The 16,009-nt window shown below is 43.2% G+C and overlaps 2 protein-coding genes across 5 annotated transcripts in view; one reads left to right on the top strand and one right to left on the bottom strand.

The window, feature by feature from the left end:
• Positions 1-10,454, bottom strand: part of LOC126457363 (ATP-dependent RNA helicase DHX33) — a 143,964-nt gene extending 133,510 nt beyond the window's left edge. Inside the window, exons 1-2 of one of the 2 annotated variants that reach the window (XM_050093603.1) lie at positions 9,894-10,030; positions 1,373-1,570 (exon numbers count right to left, since the gene is read on the bottom strand). Coding sequence is in view for 1 of the 2 variants with exons in the window: in XM_050093602.1 (XP_049949559.1) it covers positions 9,894-10,093 (200 nt within the window). In the remaining variant the exon portion in view is untranslated. Of the gene's footprint in view, positions 1-1,372; positions 1,571-9,893 lie in introns of both variants that reach the window. The other variant, XM_050093602.1, reaches the window with a different exon arrangement.
• LOC126457364 (major facilitator superfamily domain-containing protein 1-like) overlaps positions 10,422-16,009 on the top strand; it is a 123,467-nt gene continuing 117,879 nt past the window's right edge. Inside the window, exons 1-2 of one of the 3 annotated variants that reach the window (XM_050093604.1) lie at positions 10,422-10,576; positions 10,736-10,964. In XM_050093604.1, coding sequence (XP_049949561.1) covers positions 10,802-10,964 — 163 coding nt within the window. In that variant the 5' untranslated portion in view covers positions 10,422-10,576; positions 10,736-10,801. Of the gene's footprint in view, positions 10,656-10,735; positions 10,965-16,009 lie in introns of all 3 variants that reach the window. The other 2 variants (XM_050093605.1, XM_050093606.1) reach the window with 2 other exon arrangements.

Here is a 16,009-nt window from a genome sequence, read left to right as displayed (position 1 = left end):
GAACCAGTTTTTAAACATCGATAATTTATGTAGACTAATATTTAAGTAACTTACACACCTTGAAATTTAAGTATTTTAAGATTTGTGATTTATAAAGCTCAATAAAATTAAATTCCAATGTTAGGTTAAGAACACAAAATTCCTTGAGATTTTACAAAATTCCTGAGATTCCCATTTTTTTCTATGTAAAATGTAATTTCTTGATAATTCTGGGTTTTCCAGAAGAATCACCACTATGCTATATAAACAGCTGCACTCTCTATCCATGAGGTTAGTTCTGTTCCGGCTGTTAGTTGGTGTTCGTAATACATGAGTTTTCAGTGCTAATTGTTGTATTTCTTTGATGACACTTCTTTCAGATATGTGTTAGAGAGTGGTTATGACATGACAGTGCTACCTGCCACTGTAATTTCAATTGATTCCTTTGAGACACAGTCCCAACAGTGAGGTGCAGGAACAATTATCTGTGTCTCATCATACACCATTCTGTATCCCTTCATCAGACAGTGCTCTGCCATCACAGATTTCTCAGACTGTAGTAATTGTGTGTGGTGGTGGTGCTCAACACATCTGTTGTGAATGGTTTGAATCATCTGGCCCACATAGGTTTACCCATAATGGCAAACAATTTTGTAAACATTGGACTTCCTTAGTTCTTGGTAATTTTTTGCCGAGCCAAGCTGGAAAACAAAGCATACTTTTCAAAATACTTCTCATTTTTGAAAATTTTTACAAAGCCAAGAAGAGCTTTAATCTCAGCTGGAAAACCAAATATACTTTTCAAAATCCCTTTTTTAAATTCTTGCTATTTTTGAAGATACAGTACCAGCATATGATATGAAAGCAACCAATCTACATATGTGTTCTACCAGTTCCAGTAGAGGTTCAGTCTCCAAAGCTTGATGGGTCTGTTTGTCAGTATAGAGATTCTGCTTGAACACAAGCTTATGGTATTCTAGTCATTGGGGCAAAGTTTCTGAGTCCGAGGTGGCACAAGCCCTTCTTACCGATATCCTCAGGACTTCCGCATGTCGGTGTGATGGATGACGCTTCATATAATGTAGATACTGGATCACATGAACTGACGTTCCATAAACACTGTGTTCCAGAATCCCACCATCCTTTTGATCTCCATTTTGAACTCGATGCTGGGGTAAAGACAATTAAAATGATCCAAGAAACAACTGAGAATATGTAGTCCATGTATGACGAGAGACTGATAGTTGCTCCAGTGACTACTGGGACTGTGCTGTAAAGGAACTGATAGAAATTAGACTGGCATATAACATAAATAGACACAAGACTACCCTTTAAGTAAAATGTGGAACCCCATTATATCTGAAATTAAGAAAACACCACTGGGACAATGTACCTTCACTTCGCGCTATGGGGCAGCAGCAACAATTTCTCTTGAGGGCACTTTGGTTCTCCATCGCTTATAAAAGGACTGCCATTCAGGGCAGGTATCAGTTCCTTTGAGATTTACCAAACAGTTTTCTCACTTGAAGCTGGTGGCCAGATGAGTCACTCAAATATTGTGCCAGGATGATTGTGTGATCCAACTGCAGACCTGATAAGAATATAACCAATTAATACTGTAGGAAAGTTTACACAGTCACACATGAGTTCTTGTGTAATATCAATGACTGTAATTTTGCTGTGATAAGCAGAGAGAATTGATTTTCGATCTACGTTTTACGTCATCTGAAAAGTCATTGATGATCTAATATGTTATCCTGAGGAATATCTATGTTTATATGCTTTTGGTATGATAATAGTTTCACAAAAGAATAGCATAAGCCGAAGCGATATGATGTAACTGTATAGGTAAAAGATCTACTCACCATGCAGTGGTAGGAAAACACACATATAAAAGATATTACATATGCAAGCTTTCAGGACTGGGGGCTCCTTCTTCAACCAGAAGAGTTGAAGGGGAAGGAAGAGGAGTGAAGGAAAAGGAACGGTGAGGTTTAGTAAAAGGGATAGAGGTTGAAAAAGTCACCCAGAACCCTGTTTCAGGGGAGACTTACTAGATCGGATGAGGAGGAAAGACTGATTGTTGGGGACTGTACTGGGCAAGATTTGAAAACCTGAGATCTTAAAGGTGGAAGAAAGGGAATATGTAAGACAGTGATTACTTCTAAAACATCGTGCATGAGTTAGTAAGAGTGAAAAGTTAAGTGCATTGTATGCAACAGAGGTGGGAGGGCGATGGTGAAAAACAGACAGCACAGAAAATGAAAAATGTAGAAAACTAAAACTGATAAAGGAAGGAACAGTGACTGTGAAGAAATGTTGGAACCAAAGAAATTAAAATAAACTAAGGCCAGGTGGGGGCAAGAGCCAAGGACTTGTTGTACCATCAGTTCCCACCTATGGAGTTCTGAGAAACTGGTGTCTGGGGGAAGAATCCAGATTGCACTTGTGGCGGAACAGGCACCAAGGTCATGACTGTCATGCTGTAGTGCATTCTCTGCAAAAGGATATTGTGTGTTGCCAGTTCACGACCTCTGCCTATGCCCATTTATCCCAACTGATAACTTGTTGGTAGTCATGCTGGTGGGCTGAACAGTGTTTACATAACATCTGGCATATGACATGTGTGGCTCTCCCTTTGCTAGCATATTTTTGCCAGTTACAGGGATGGTATAGGTGGTGGTGGTTGTGGCGGTGGTGGTGGAGGAGGAGGAGGAGGGTGCGTAGGGCAGGTCTTGCAGCAGGTACAGTCACAGGGGTGGGAGTCACACGGCCTGGTGATGGGTGCAAAGGGAGCACAGGGTCTGACAAGGATAATGTCGAGATTAAGAGGGCAATGAAAAGCTATTCTAGGTGTGGTGGGCAAAATTTCAGACAGAATGGACCTCTTCTAAGATTTTAGGAAGTCATGACCTTCCTGAAGAAGCTAATTAATATGTTCAAGACCAGGATAATACTAGGTGACAAGTGGTTTACTCCTAAGTTGTTTTTTAGAGCATCAACAGTACCAGGCCCAACGGCCTTGCCACAGTGGTAACACCGGTTCCTGTCAGATCACGGAAGTTAAGCGCTGTCTGACAGGGCTAGCATTTGGATGGGTGACCAACTGGTTTGCTGAGCGCTGTTGGCAAGCGGGGTGCACTCAGCCCTTATGAAGCAAACAGAGGAGCTACTTGCTACTTGATTGAGAAGTAGCGGATCCAGTCTTGTAAACTGACATATGGCTGGGATAATGGTGTGCTGACCACATGACCCTCCGTATCTGCAGCCAGTTATGCCTGTGGGCTGAGGATGACACGGCAGCCGGTCAGTACCGTTGGGCCTTCATGGCCTGTTCAGGCAGATTTAGTTTTTAACAGTACCAGGATTGGATGTGATGGCCCAGGAAATATGCATGTGAACTAAGCTGGTATGGTAATTATGCCCAGTGAAAGCCGAAGGTGAGAATGGTGGTATATTGTTTTAAAGAGTCTGATCTGAACAAATACGTTTGCCTTGAATACCAAGGCTTTATGGTAGGGAACGTTTGACAGGGGAAGTATGGCAACTGTCAAAGTGTAAGCACTGTTGTTTGTTAGTAGGTTTAATGGGATTGAAGTGTGTAGCTGGTTTTCGGTGAGGATGAGATCAACGTCAAGGAAAGTGGCATGGAATTCGGAATAGAACCATTTGAAATTTAATTGGGAGAATGCATTTAGAGATTCCAGGAATGTTAACAGTTCAGTCTCATCGTGGGTCCATATTGCACAGATGTCATCAATGCATCTAAAACAAACCAGGGGCTGAAGGCTTACAAATCCAAGGAATGCCCACTCCAAGTGACCCATGAAAAGGTCAGCACAGGAAGGAACCATCCTGGTTCCCATGGTCGTACCCATGATCTGTTTGTATATCTGCCCCTCAAGGCAAAGTAGTTGCTGGTAAGTATAAAGATGATTAAGGTGAGCAGGAAGGATGTCATAAGTTTGAAATCAGGTGGGCACTGACTGAGAAAATGTTCAGCAGCAGACCATGAACATAGGGGATGTCCTTTTCTTTCACCCATTTTTCCTTCCCCTTCAACTCTTCTGCCAGAAGAAGAAGCAACTGACTAAAGAAGATTGCATATGTACAACCTTTTATATGTGTGTTTTCCTGTCGCTGCTCAGTGATTAGATTTTTTATCCATCCAATTACATGTTGTTTTCAAAAACTGATTATTTTTGTTGATAGTCAAAAGCGAGTTCTATCTCTACCTTTTACACCATATTTTCCTCATCGTTTCATCCCCATTGACGTGCAAGTCGTCAAAGTGGTGTCAAATCAAAAGACTTGCACCTGGTGAATCGTCTACCCGACAGGAGGCCCTAGTAACATGACATTTACATTTTCCACATATGACTGGAACCAGTCATTAGCTGTTTGTCTTAACCCTAGTACTTTAGTTTGTTTAGCAGTATTTTGCGGTCAACAGTATTGGGTTCATCTAAAAGTGTGACTGCAATGCAGCCACCCCTGTTGAGAGCTGAAGGATCACTTTTGTAAACTCTATTATAGCTGATACTCTACTTCTGCTCACTTCAAAAGAAATTGAGCTTTGTTGGGAAGGATCTGTTTATTCAAGTAACTCATTAGTTTGTCTTTCATGATTGGTTGGGAAAGATAAGAGAAGGGAAACTGACTTGTCATTTCCAGTATTTGTGTATCACCTATGTTTAGTAGTAGGACAACTTGTATGCTTTAGATACTCTGGAAAAATACTTGAACTAAGACATTCAACTAAAGTACTTTAGGATATGGATTAGTAGCTCATCTACACCTGTGGATTTCTTATTTTTTTAAATTTTTGTTTTGTCTTCCTGGGTTCGTGCTCAGTTGTGGGATACTGCATCATTATGATGGTTTCATAATTCTAGGTGGTTGCCACACCTGTCTTATGGAAATTTTCTTGCAGCCTCTCTGCAATACCTGAAAAACCGTCATTTGAAAAATTTGCTAGGTCCTGTGTACTGTCACGTAATCTACTTCCATCTTTGACCTGGACTCGCATTTGGGAGGACAACAGTTAAAACCCGTGTCTGGCTATCCCGATTTAGGTTTTCCATGATTTTCCTAAATCACTTCAGGCAAATGATGAGATGGTTCCTTTGAAAGGGCAGGGCCGACTTCCTTCCCCATCCTTCCCTAATCCAACGGGACCGATGACATCGCTGTTTGGTCCACTCCCCCAAATCAACCAAGTTGATACGTAAGTTATTTTATTTAGATCTATCTTTTCCAGTTTTTTTTTTTATGATGTGGCTTTTTACTTTGTATGTATTAAATTGGGGACCTAGAAACAACGGACAGGCTTCGCCCTGTTGTACCCCCACCAAACCCAGGGCTATTGTGCGGTTCAGAACCCAGTGTAACCCCCCTCCTGGGTACATCTCATACCAGACAAGTGTAACCCTAAATGTTTGCGTGGTAGAATAATTATGGTGTATGCGTACGTGGAAACAGTGTTTGCGCAGCAATTGCCGACACAGTGTAACTGAGGCGGAATAAGGGGAGTCAGCCCGCATTCGGCAAGGTTGATGGAAAACCACCTTAAAAAAATGGTTCAAATGGCTCTGAGTACTATGGGACTTAACATCTGAGGTCATCAGTCCCCTAGAACTTAGAACTACTTAAACCTAACTAAACTAAGGACATCACACACATCCATGCCCGAGGCAGGATTCGAACCTATGACCGTAGCGGTCACACGGTTCCAGACTGAAGCACCAAGAACCGCTCGGCCACACAGGCCGGCCCACCTTAAAAACCATCCATAGTCTGTCCAGCGCACTGGACCTTCCCGCTACGGAAGCAGTGCGTTAGACCGTGCAGCTGCAGGGCAGGTAGCTTATTACTTTACTTTCATTTTCTGCATTATATACTATTTTGTCATTAAAATATACTTTTTGGTCAGTATACATTTTTATAACTGTGATAAAAATTTAGGAATTCTGGATTAGTGCAGTTGTTCTGCAAATATGTTAGATATTTAAGTGTCTCACAAATCATTCTAATAATTAGTGAGTTGTTACCTTTACCACTAAATCGCCTTCATTCAACCAGAACTATCCACTAAGGTCCTTAAAAATTAGTTTGAACAAGATGAAGAATTTAGATTACTTTGCATGTGTTCCCTGTATAAACTTCATCCCAAGGTGGGTTTGCAAATAACATTGAAAAAGTATATTTTTTAATTTTACAGTAGTGTATTTTGCAGGTTTGCAGTTTTGCTGGATACTCCAATTCTGCCTTTAGCTCTGTTATGTGGCAAAAATAAGTTCTGTTTAGCTTTTTTGCATTTCCTTGGATCATATCTGTGACAATTTAACAAGATGTGGAACATGTTAGTATGTACACCAAAAAGATACATTTATAAACTTGGCTACATGCTGCCCATTTTAAAAAACTGCATTTTTTTTGTTTCAATCCTAATCTACAACAAAATTTGATAAATGTAGGCCCTAAATGAACCACACTCATAAAATCTACTCAGAAATCCATCTACGGACTAGAAGATGGTGTTAAGTAGAAATGATTTTACTGTTTTTAAAATGTTCTTTATCAATCAGTGAGGTATCATTCTGAGACCATAGTGCCACACCAAAGTCAGCAATGTGAATCAATACTACAGACATTAGCTAGCGCTCGCTGCAATCTGCAACGACTTATGGAAAGCACTCCTGAAGACCATACCTCTCTCCCATCACAGCAGTGTCCTCACACTGGGGTCAATATAGTGCTGAGCAAGCAAGAGCTCAGCCCAGTTCGACACTTCAGCTATAGCAGCCAACATCACTGAGTAGGACAATGACTGTTGAAGTTTCTAATGAAACTTACTGTTGTAAAAGATGCATTTTGGGAAATATGGAAGCGTCCGATCCCGCCCGTCTACTTTGCCCGTCACAAATATGGTGGAAACGAACATAAACCACGATTCCAATATGGTGCATACAAAGTCGTTACGTACACATTATGAGGACGAAAATACATTGAAACAAACACACACACGTTCCACAAAAAGCCTAATGACACTAACGGGACAAGCGCAGGAAATAGGGGTTTTTTGGGTGGGGACAAACTAAATATAAACAAATTTAGACACCCAACCCCAAACAAAACCACGCAAAACAATGAAAAAAAAAAAAAAAAAAAAAAAAAAAACCGACATCACGAAACTCTCTAAATACCACCAAACACAATATCATTTGGAATCGGACACTTCCCTTGACCTATATAGCTCAACAGCAGCTCCCGATTCCATTAATTGGGATCGAACACTTCTCTTGACTTATTATCCTTGCGACATCTCCACATACAGCCATCCCTGGTCCAAGACGCCGGAACTTTAAGTAAGCCTCATTTCTTCACGACATACTGAACACTTCACTACTTCATCCAAAAATCCGAATAGTTGAAGAAATTTTATTAGAGACAATGCACTGTCCCCCATCATAGTCATATCCATACCTACCAAAGACATAAAAAAAGCAATTTACCAAAATTCACACACTCGCAAACTAAACCAAAAACATCACCTAACACACCACCAGATCACCACTGATTGCATCAAAATGACACCTACAAACACGCCACTCTCACAAACTAAATTCCACGCCGTCCTGACGTCACACACCACAACAGCCTTACGTCATGGGTCAAAGCCGACAGGTGGGATTGGATGCTTTAGTCGACCCGCATTTTGTATTAAATGTCCTATGAAAATTCTTGTGCAATATAAATGCTTCACCATTAATGGAGACCACACACTAGAAAGCAGAAGCGCCCCAAGTTGTTGATAGGCACACACAAAAGAAGGAACACTTGCTAATTTTTGGAGTTATCCTTAGACGAGCTAGAGCACGCGCACACACACACACGCACGCGCACACACACACACACACACACACACACACACACACACACACACACACACACACACACACACAGGTAGCAGGTATAGCCATAGCGACCGATGAGAAGAGGCACATGCCTAAGACAACATGGGGATGTGAATTGGGAGGGGCTGACAGGACGGAGGAAGTGGAAACTGTTGTGTGAGACTGTGGGACAATGGGTTACCTGAGACTGAGGCCAAAACAATTATGGCAGCGGAACACTTGTTGTAAGGATAACCCATCTGCATAGTTCAGAGAAGCTGATGATGGAGGGAAGGATACAGATGATTTGGGTTGTGAAGCTGTCATTAGAATTGAGCATGTTGTATTCAGCTGCCTCTTGTGCCATTGTATGGTAAAGTTTGTTCTTGATAACAATTTGCGGAACACTTGTTGTAAGGATAACCCATCTGCATAGTTCAGAGAAGCTGATGATGGAGGGAAGGATGCAGACGACTTGGGTTATGAAGCTGTCATTAAAATTGAGCATGTTGTATTCAGCTGCCTCTTGTGCCATTGTATGGTAAAGTTTGTTCTTGATAACAATTTGATGGTGGCCATTAATCCTGGTGGAGAGCTAGTCAGTAGTCTTACCAACATAAAAGGCTGTGCAGTGTTTCCAGCAGTGCTGGTATATGACATGGCTGCTTTCACCGGTAGCCTGGCCATTGGACTAGGATAATCCTGTGATAGGACTGGAGTAGGAGGTGCTGTGTGGGTGGATTGGGCAGGTCTTGCACCTTGGTCTGCCACAGGGATATGATTCCTATTGCAAGGGGTTAGGAGTGGGAGTGACATGGAGTGGACTAGGATGTTGTGCAGTATGTGTGGGTGATAGAACATCACTTTAAGAGGGGTGGGAAGAATCTTGGGTAGGATGTCCCTAATTTCAGGGATGGATGACAGATAGTCAAAGCCTTAGCAAAGGATATGGTTCAGCTGTTCGAGTCCAGGGTGATGCTGGGTGACAAATGGGGTGCTCTTTTGTAGCTGATTCTTGGGGTGGAGGGAGGACTGGGGATGTGAAGGGTAATGGCATGACCTTGGCTTGGAAGGAATTGCCTGTCAGTGAATGCCTTTGTGAGGCCTTCAGCATACTAAGAACGGGAGTACTCGTCACCGCAGGTACAATGTCCATGGGTGGCTAGGCTATATGGGAGGAATTTTTTTGTGTGGAGGGAATGGCAGCTGTCTAAATGCATTCACTGCTGATAGCAGGTTTAATGTAGACAGTCTGAGAAGAGTTATGTGAATCCCATTTCAATTTCACTTGCCGGTGAAGTACTTAATGACTGATAATATTAGTGATATGACTTCCACACATCATCTCCAAACTTTTAATTATCATTGTTCAAAACACATTGAGATATTCTCTTGTCCATAAGCCATTCGTAACTCATGTGTTGGACCTACACTATTGCTTGTGCTGATGAGGTTCTGCTGTATGTGTGTACCTTAGACGGCTAAAATTACGTACCCAGTGTGTTATTGTTAGAAATCAAATGCATTTTAATGGCATTGCTTCAGAGACATATTAGCTTCTGCTACTGAACCAAGGGACACACTAGATGGAACCATTAAGGAGGGGACTTTTCTGTTAAATCAAGTCAATCACACTTTCCGGTTGGTTGTATACTCTTTCCTTAATTTTTTTCTGTGCCACACTTGTAACAAGAAAAAAAACTATAGGCCTATGTGATTCAACAGTAACATATACATTAATCTGGAAAAATAATGCAGCAGGTGGTATGATCTGTTGGCACTGAATACTGAATGTGGAACTGATACTGGAATATGTAGTAGTGAAAGCACAGTGCACTCAGAAATTTAATTCCTGAGTGACAGTATCTGAAATTTTTCATACTGCTACTGGACGTTAAATGTAGCACTGGATACACAGAAATGTTGCTTCCACTTTATGTCTGGTGCTGGACTAATACAAAATAATATCTGAAGAACAACTTTCTCTATCTTCTACAGCTTATCTTATAAATTTCTTACCTGCCACGTACAGCGTAAACGGGAAGAGATTTTCTTTGTGACAGAATGGCCGCCAGTCCATTTTCTGCGAGAAGAATTCGCTTTGCAGGAGACTGTTCTGATATTGATCTCTTATTCGGATTACTAGTCGAAAACGTTACTAGTGTTGTTGGTTTTTTAAGCTTGCTTGCTGCATTTGTAAAGGCGTACTTAGAATCCATTTCGCTGTCTCAATAACAAGCCCACATAAACAAACAGATAAACATGCGGAATAAATTGATAATGTCGAAGACAGTGGACGCCTGTAACAAACAGCTGTGTTCACGAGTTATTCTCGCGAACCGCGTTTCCATTCAGTATAAACGTAGAAAGAAACGCATGTAAACTATCCATTCCCATGTCACATAACTAGCACGCCTGTACTGTGTTGACACAAATATCAACATCTCCCGAAAAGCGTATATACAAAGCACTGCCTGCAAACACACAGCGTAAACTACTGTTGTTCAAAGATATTATACACAGACGCGCTAGTATAGTAGTATTATCTGCACGGTACTTCTTCCAAATCCGTGATAAACAGTTCAGTTTGTTTGATGTGGGGCGGATGACATCAAAGATCTTGTTGATAATGCCTTTTGTCAGAGTGTTGTATGAATCAGAAGGCAAACAGTGTGTGAGAGTGCTTCAGTGTTCTGATTTAGGTACTCATTGCATTAGGGGATGAGCGTATGTTAACTCACGAAGTCCATGTAGTACAGTTACATGTGGATAAGCCGAAAAGTTTGAATTGTTGTGAAGCGCGCTAGGTTATGTTGCTGTAGAGATCATATGACTTATGTTTTGTGCCCTGTGTTCTACAGGTATGACTAGAACGTGAAACGAAAGAGACTAATTTGTGCCTTTGAGAAGAACCATTCCTTTGGACAATGGAGAACGATGCTTCCGACAAGGAACTTATTTTACCAGCAGAACAAGACCATGAGTCTTCGGATGCAGAGTCTCCTGGATGTGCTGAACAAGGCTGTTGCAGCCCAAGTCATCCTGTCCACAGATTTTTAGCGCTAATGTTAATGAGCTTGTTGGGTTTTGGTAAGTAAAAATGTAATTATTAATTCGCTAAAGTGGGAGTTGTGGGTGTTTTCTGTTGTTGTTAAGTCATTGTGACAACCAAATAGAAAGTTTAATTTGCACGTGTTCGACATTTGTTGCTGAACATGTTTTTCATGCGTTTTTGTTGTTGTATCATAGAGATGTCACAGGTCACCTGTCTCTCATCGATTTTCAGACCTTCATAGGTTAACATGTATTAAATACACCAGTAAATACTGAGGAGTTTAAAATGTTGTTCCTTAAAACAATTTTTGTTAACAGTGTTGTATTCTACATTGAGTCATACAAACATACATCAACACACCTTCACCAGTCACTTTAAGCTTCTTTGTCAATGTCCGCAGCTCATGATCTAGTGGCTAGCGTTGCTACGTCTCGATCACGGGGCCCCGGGTTTGAGTTGGGAATTTTCTCAGGGACTGGGTGTTTGTGATGCCCTCATCATTCGTGACAGTGGCTAGATTGGACTGTGTAAAAAATTGAGACTTTGTATGGGCGTTGATGACCGCGCAGTTGAGTGCCTCACAAACCAATAATTGTCATCATCATCATTATTATTATTTGTCAACACATTATATTTGTGCCACTGCAGTTGAGGTAGACCAATGTAACCTGTGAGCCATTTTGGGATTTTACTCGTGAGTATGCTGCACAAGTGATCAATCACAGCTATTTAGATATTGCAAGCAAATGCACTCTAATTCATGAAAATCCAAGCACATGAGCCAACAGTGATGTCACACTGACAGAGATATGAAGGAATCTTTGGAATGCAGTCAACATTTATTATTTTGTTGCTCCAAAATGTGTTGTCACTGTTTAAATCAGTAATGAGTACAAAGATGCTGTGACTAAGGCACTCATCTCATGTTTGGGAGGAGAGGGGGAGTATGAAATCCTTGTCCAAACATAAGGGTTTGTTTTTTCTGTTTACCCAAAGTCGTGTAAGGTGGGAAGCCTTTGAAAAAGCTATGAGCACTCCCTCAACAAAATTTTAACTTGTGATGAAACTTGGTTTCACTATTATGAGCCAGAATCAAAAAGACAATGCATTGACTGGAAGCACACCAACTCACCTGTCAAAAATTCAAAAGCTAAGCATCAGCAGGAAAAGTCATATTGATGATGTTTTTGGATGTTGAAGGTCCAGTTTTTTATGATTATCTCGAAGAGCAGCATACAATGAACAGCTAATACTACTTGTATTTACTTTTAAACAAGATGAAGCCAGCCATGAGAGAGAGATGTTGTGGATCTCAGAGGAAAGTGTGATTCTCCAGTAAGACAACGCTCATCCTCATATTGCTCAACTAACCCATGAAACCATCAACAAGCTGGGCTGTGAAATACTGCCTCATTCCCCTTACAGTCCTGATTTAGGACCTAGTGATTTCCATTTGTTTTGTACACTGAAGGAGGTATTATGTGGGAAAAGGTTCCAGAACAACAGGGACGTGAAAAAGTTTGTGGGAAATTGGTTCAAACATAAAGATAAAGAGTTCTTTGCAGTCGGAATAAAAAAGCTTGTAGCCCATTGGAAATAGTGCAGAAAAATGTTAAGGGGATTATGTTGAAAAGTAGAAAAAGTATTGTTTTCTAAAAATAAATAGGCTACTTTTTTCTCCAGACAAATTTGTCTCTTAATTATTGAATGACCCTCGTACTTTTATTTCTGAAGACTTCTCTTCAATCCAATCACACATTTGGTCTGATATTTCATATGCCCATACTTTGTTCATTACATGGCAGTGTAGAACTGTATCGAACACCTTCTGGAAGTCAAGCAACACAGCATCTACTTGGACACCTGTATCCACTGCTTTCTGGGTTCTGTTAATGAAAGAGGCAGCTGTGTGTCACATGATTGTTATTTTTGGAACCAATGTTGATTCCTATAGAGCAGAATTTCAGTCACCAGGCCCCCCAGGGGGCTCACAGTTCTTTCGTGAGTTTGTGCGTGGCACACACGGGGCTCTGAGCTATTGTAGTTCATTCTTCATTCCCTAGCTGCATTTCCTTCTCCCTCCCTATATCCCTGCTCCTTCCCCATTACCACCTCCTTCCCCTCTCTTGGTGTTCTGATTTATGTTGACCTGGCTATTCCCCTGGTTTCCTGTATTGGTTGCAGTATTGTTCCTTTTGACTTTTTTTTTTTTGCCCCACCCTTTTGGCGCTTCAGTCCTCACTTGAGGTTTGACCTCCACTTCAAAAGTTCCTATTTTTAGTGTGCGCCATATGGGGATGAACACCCTCCCTAGCATCTACGGTGTGGATTCCTCTCCCCCTCCCTTCTCCTCTCCTTTCCACAGTATAGCTCCCTTCCACCCTGCTAGGTCACCAGCACATGTAGCCAGTCCGCGTGGTGGGGCTGTTATGTACCCATATGGCCGAGCTCCCTGACAACACAGGGATCACACTACTGATACCTGAGCTTTACCCTCCCCTCGGAGGAGTGGTTGCTTGTCTTCTTGGAGCATCGGAACTCCCGGCAACAGCAGCCGTGCCAGACGGCCCTTGCTGTGGCTGGGTGGCACCCGTGGGGAGAGCCCCTGGTCGGAATGGTTGGTACCAGGGTGGATGCTTGGCGCATGAAGCTTATCAAGCTGCAAAAATCTGGCTGTTCTCACGTGGCCATCTCTTTGAATGGTGAAGGATCCTTAAATGCTGCCTTGTATGATCTGGCAGCCTTCCCTCCCCTGGCTACCCCATGGCAGGAGGGCCAGGCTTACATTCTCGCACTGAAACCCTTTCCTCATTACCTTGTCTATACTTGGACGGATGGGGACACTTTCACTGCCACAAAGCCATTGTTTTCTGTGGAAAATATCGAGGACAAATTTGTGAAGTGGAGTCTATTAGTAAAATGCGGTTGGGCTCCCTGATGATCAAAGCTTCTTCTGCCACCCAATCCGCAGCTCTTCATGCCTGTGATCGTCTTGGCAATGTCCCAGTGTCTATCACTCCTCTCCGATCGCTGAATATGGCTCAGGGTGTCATTTTTCATAGGTACCTCATCCTGCAAACTGATGAGGAACTCCGGGCTAATCTGGAGTGGCGTGGCATTCATTTTGTTTGACATGTGCAGAGGGGTCGCAAAGACAACCGTATCGATACTGGCGCCTTCATTCTGGCTTTCAAGGGGGGGTACTGACCCAGAGCAGGTCAAGGCTATGTGCTACAGATGTGATGTGAAGCCGTACATCCCTCCACCAATGCAGTGTTTTTGGTGCTTGTGTTTTGGGCATAGTCTTCCCACTGTACAGCGGACCATTTGTGTGGTGACTGTAGCCACTCAGTCCATGAGGGAAACCCTTGTGTTCCGTCACCTGTGTGTCAACTGTGCTGACCACCACTCCCCTCGCTCGCTGGATTGCCCGGCTTACAAGAGAGAAAAGTAGATACAAGAATACAAGTCCCTGGATCGCCTGTCTTATGCAGAGGCTTGCCAAAAGTATGAGAGACTTCGTTGGTTGGTTGGTTGGTTTGGGGAAGGAGACCAGACAGCGTGGTCATCGGTCTCATCGGATTAGGGAAGGACGGGGAAGGAAGTCGGCCGTGCCCTTTCAGAGGAACCATCCCGGCATTTGCCTGGAGTGATTTAGGGAAATCACGGAAAACCTAAATCAGGATGGCCGGACCCGGGATTGAACCGTCGTCCTTCCGAATGCGAGTCCAGTGTCTAACCACTGCGCCACCTCGCTCGGTCGAGACTTCGTCTGGTGTCACTATTTTCAACTTTTGCCTCTGATACTTACTTTCCTCGTCCTCCTCCTCCTCCCTCGTCCTTACCCCAGCCCCGCCCCACTCTCCCCTCCACCTCCCCTGCAGTTCCCATGACCTCCCGTCATGGAGTCACTCCCCCTCCCTGGCCGAGGAAGTGCCCCCTTTCTTCGGCATCTGCTAGTGATCGGGCTCACCCCCAGGAACCCTCTCCCCGGCGTGTCTCAGGCCAGAAGACTCTCACCACCACTCAGCCATGAGGCGCACCATCTGTGCGCTCCAAGGTCACCCACTCTCTTTTGGTCCCCGATCTTGCAGATGCCTGTACTCCCCATTTGTCCTGCTCTCTTCCACCTCAGAAAGAGAAGAAGAAGAAGAAAGATAAATCCCTCAACAAGGTGCCCCTGGTGCTCCCAGAGGTGTCAACTCCCCTCTTGCAACCTGATTCTGACATCTTATTTGTTGGTGTCACTCCATCCTTGTCGGTGACAACTACTGACAAAGTGACCTGACCTCCTTCTCGGCTCCTTCATGCCTACCTTGGACTCACGCCACACGATCATCCAGTGGAACAGCAATGGATACTATCATCACTTACCGGAAATGCAATGTGTTGTCTCATCTTATCTTGCATTCTGTCTTGTTCTCCAAGAAACACATTTCCGTGATGACCACTCTCCAACTTTCCGTGGTTATTGGGCATTCTGTCGGAACAGCATCTGGGATAGCATCTGGTGGGGTCTGCACTTTGGTTCGCTCCGGTGTCCTTAGCGACTGGATCCCCCTATGTACCACCTTGGAAGTAATAATGGTTACAGTGCAAACGACACCGGCAATCACCCTTTGTAATGTCTACCTCCCTCCAGGTCAGCCACTTGCTTATGATGCACTGTCTACCTTAATCCAGCAACTCCTGCCCCTGTTTCTCCTCCTTGGGGATTTCAATGACCACTGTCCACTGTGGGGGAGTGTCACTTCAATGGGTCAGGGTATCCTAATCAACCAACTTATCACAGACTTCGGTTTGTGTCTCCTCAACGATGGTGTCTCCTACCCACTTCAGTGCTGCTCATGGTACCTTCTCTGCTAGTGATCTCACGCTCTCCTCCCCTGCCCTAGTGGCTTCCCTACATTGGTCATCCCATGATGGCCTTTGTGACAGTGACCACTTTCTAGTGACACTATCGTTCCCCTGCTGCCGCCAGGCAGACAGGCCCCCCATGTTGGGCATTCTGCAGGGCCAATTGGCCTTTATACATGTCTGCTGTCCGCTTTGACACCTCCCTCTTGAATTCTATTGATGT

This window comes from Schistocerca serialis, chromosome 2 (genome assembly GCF_023864345.2).
Source record: "Schistocerca serialis cubense isolate TAMUIC-IGC-003099 chromosome 2, iqSchSeri2.2, whole genome shotgun sequence".
In the NCBI taxonomy this organism is placed as follows: Eukaryota; Metazoa; Arthropoda; class Insecta; order Orthoptera; family Acrididae; genus Schistocerca; species Schistocerca serialis.
The sequence above is the reverse complement of the archived record's forward strand: the minus strand, read 5'-3'. Positions and strand labels throughout refer to the sequence as shown.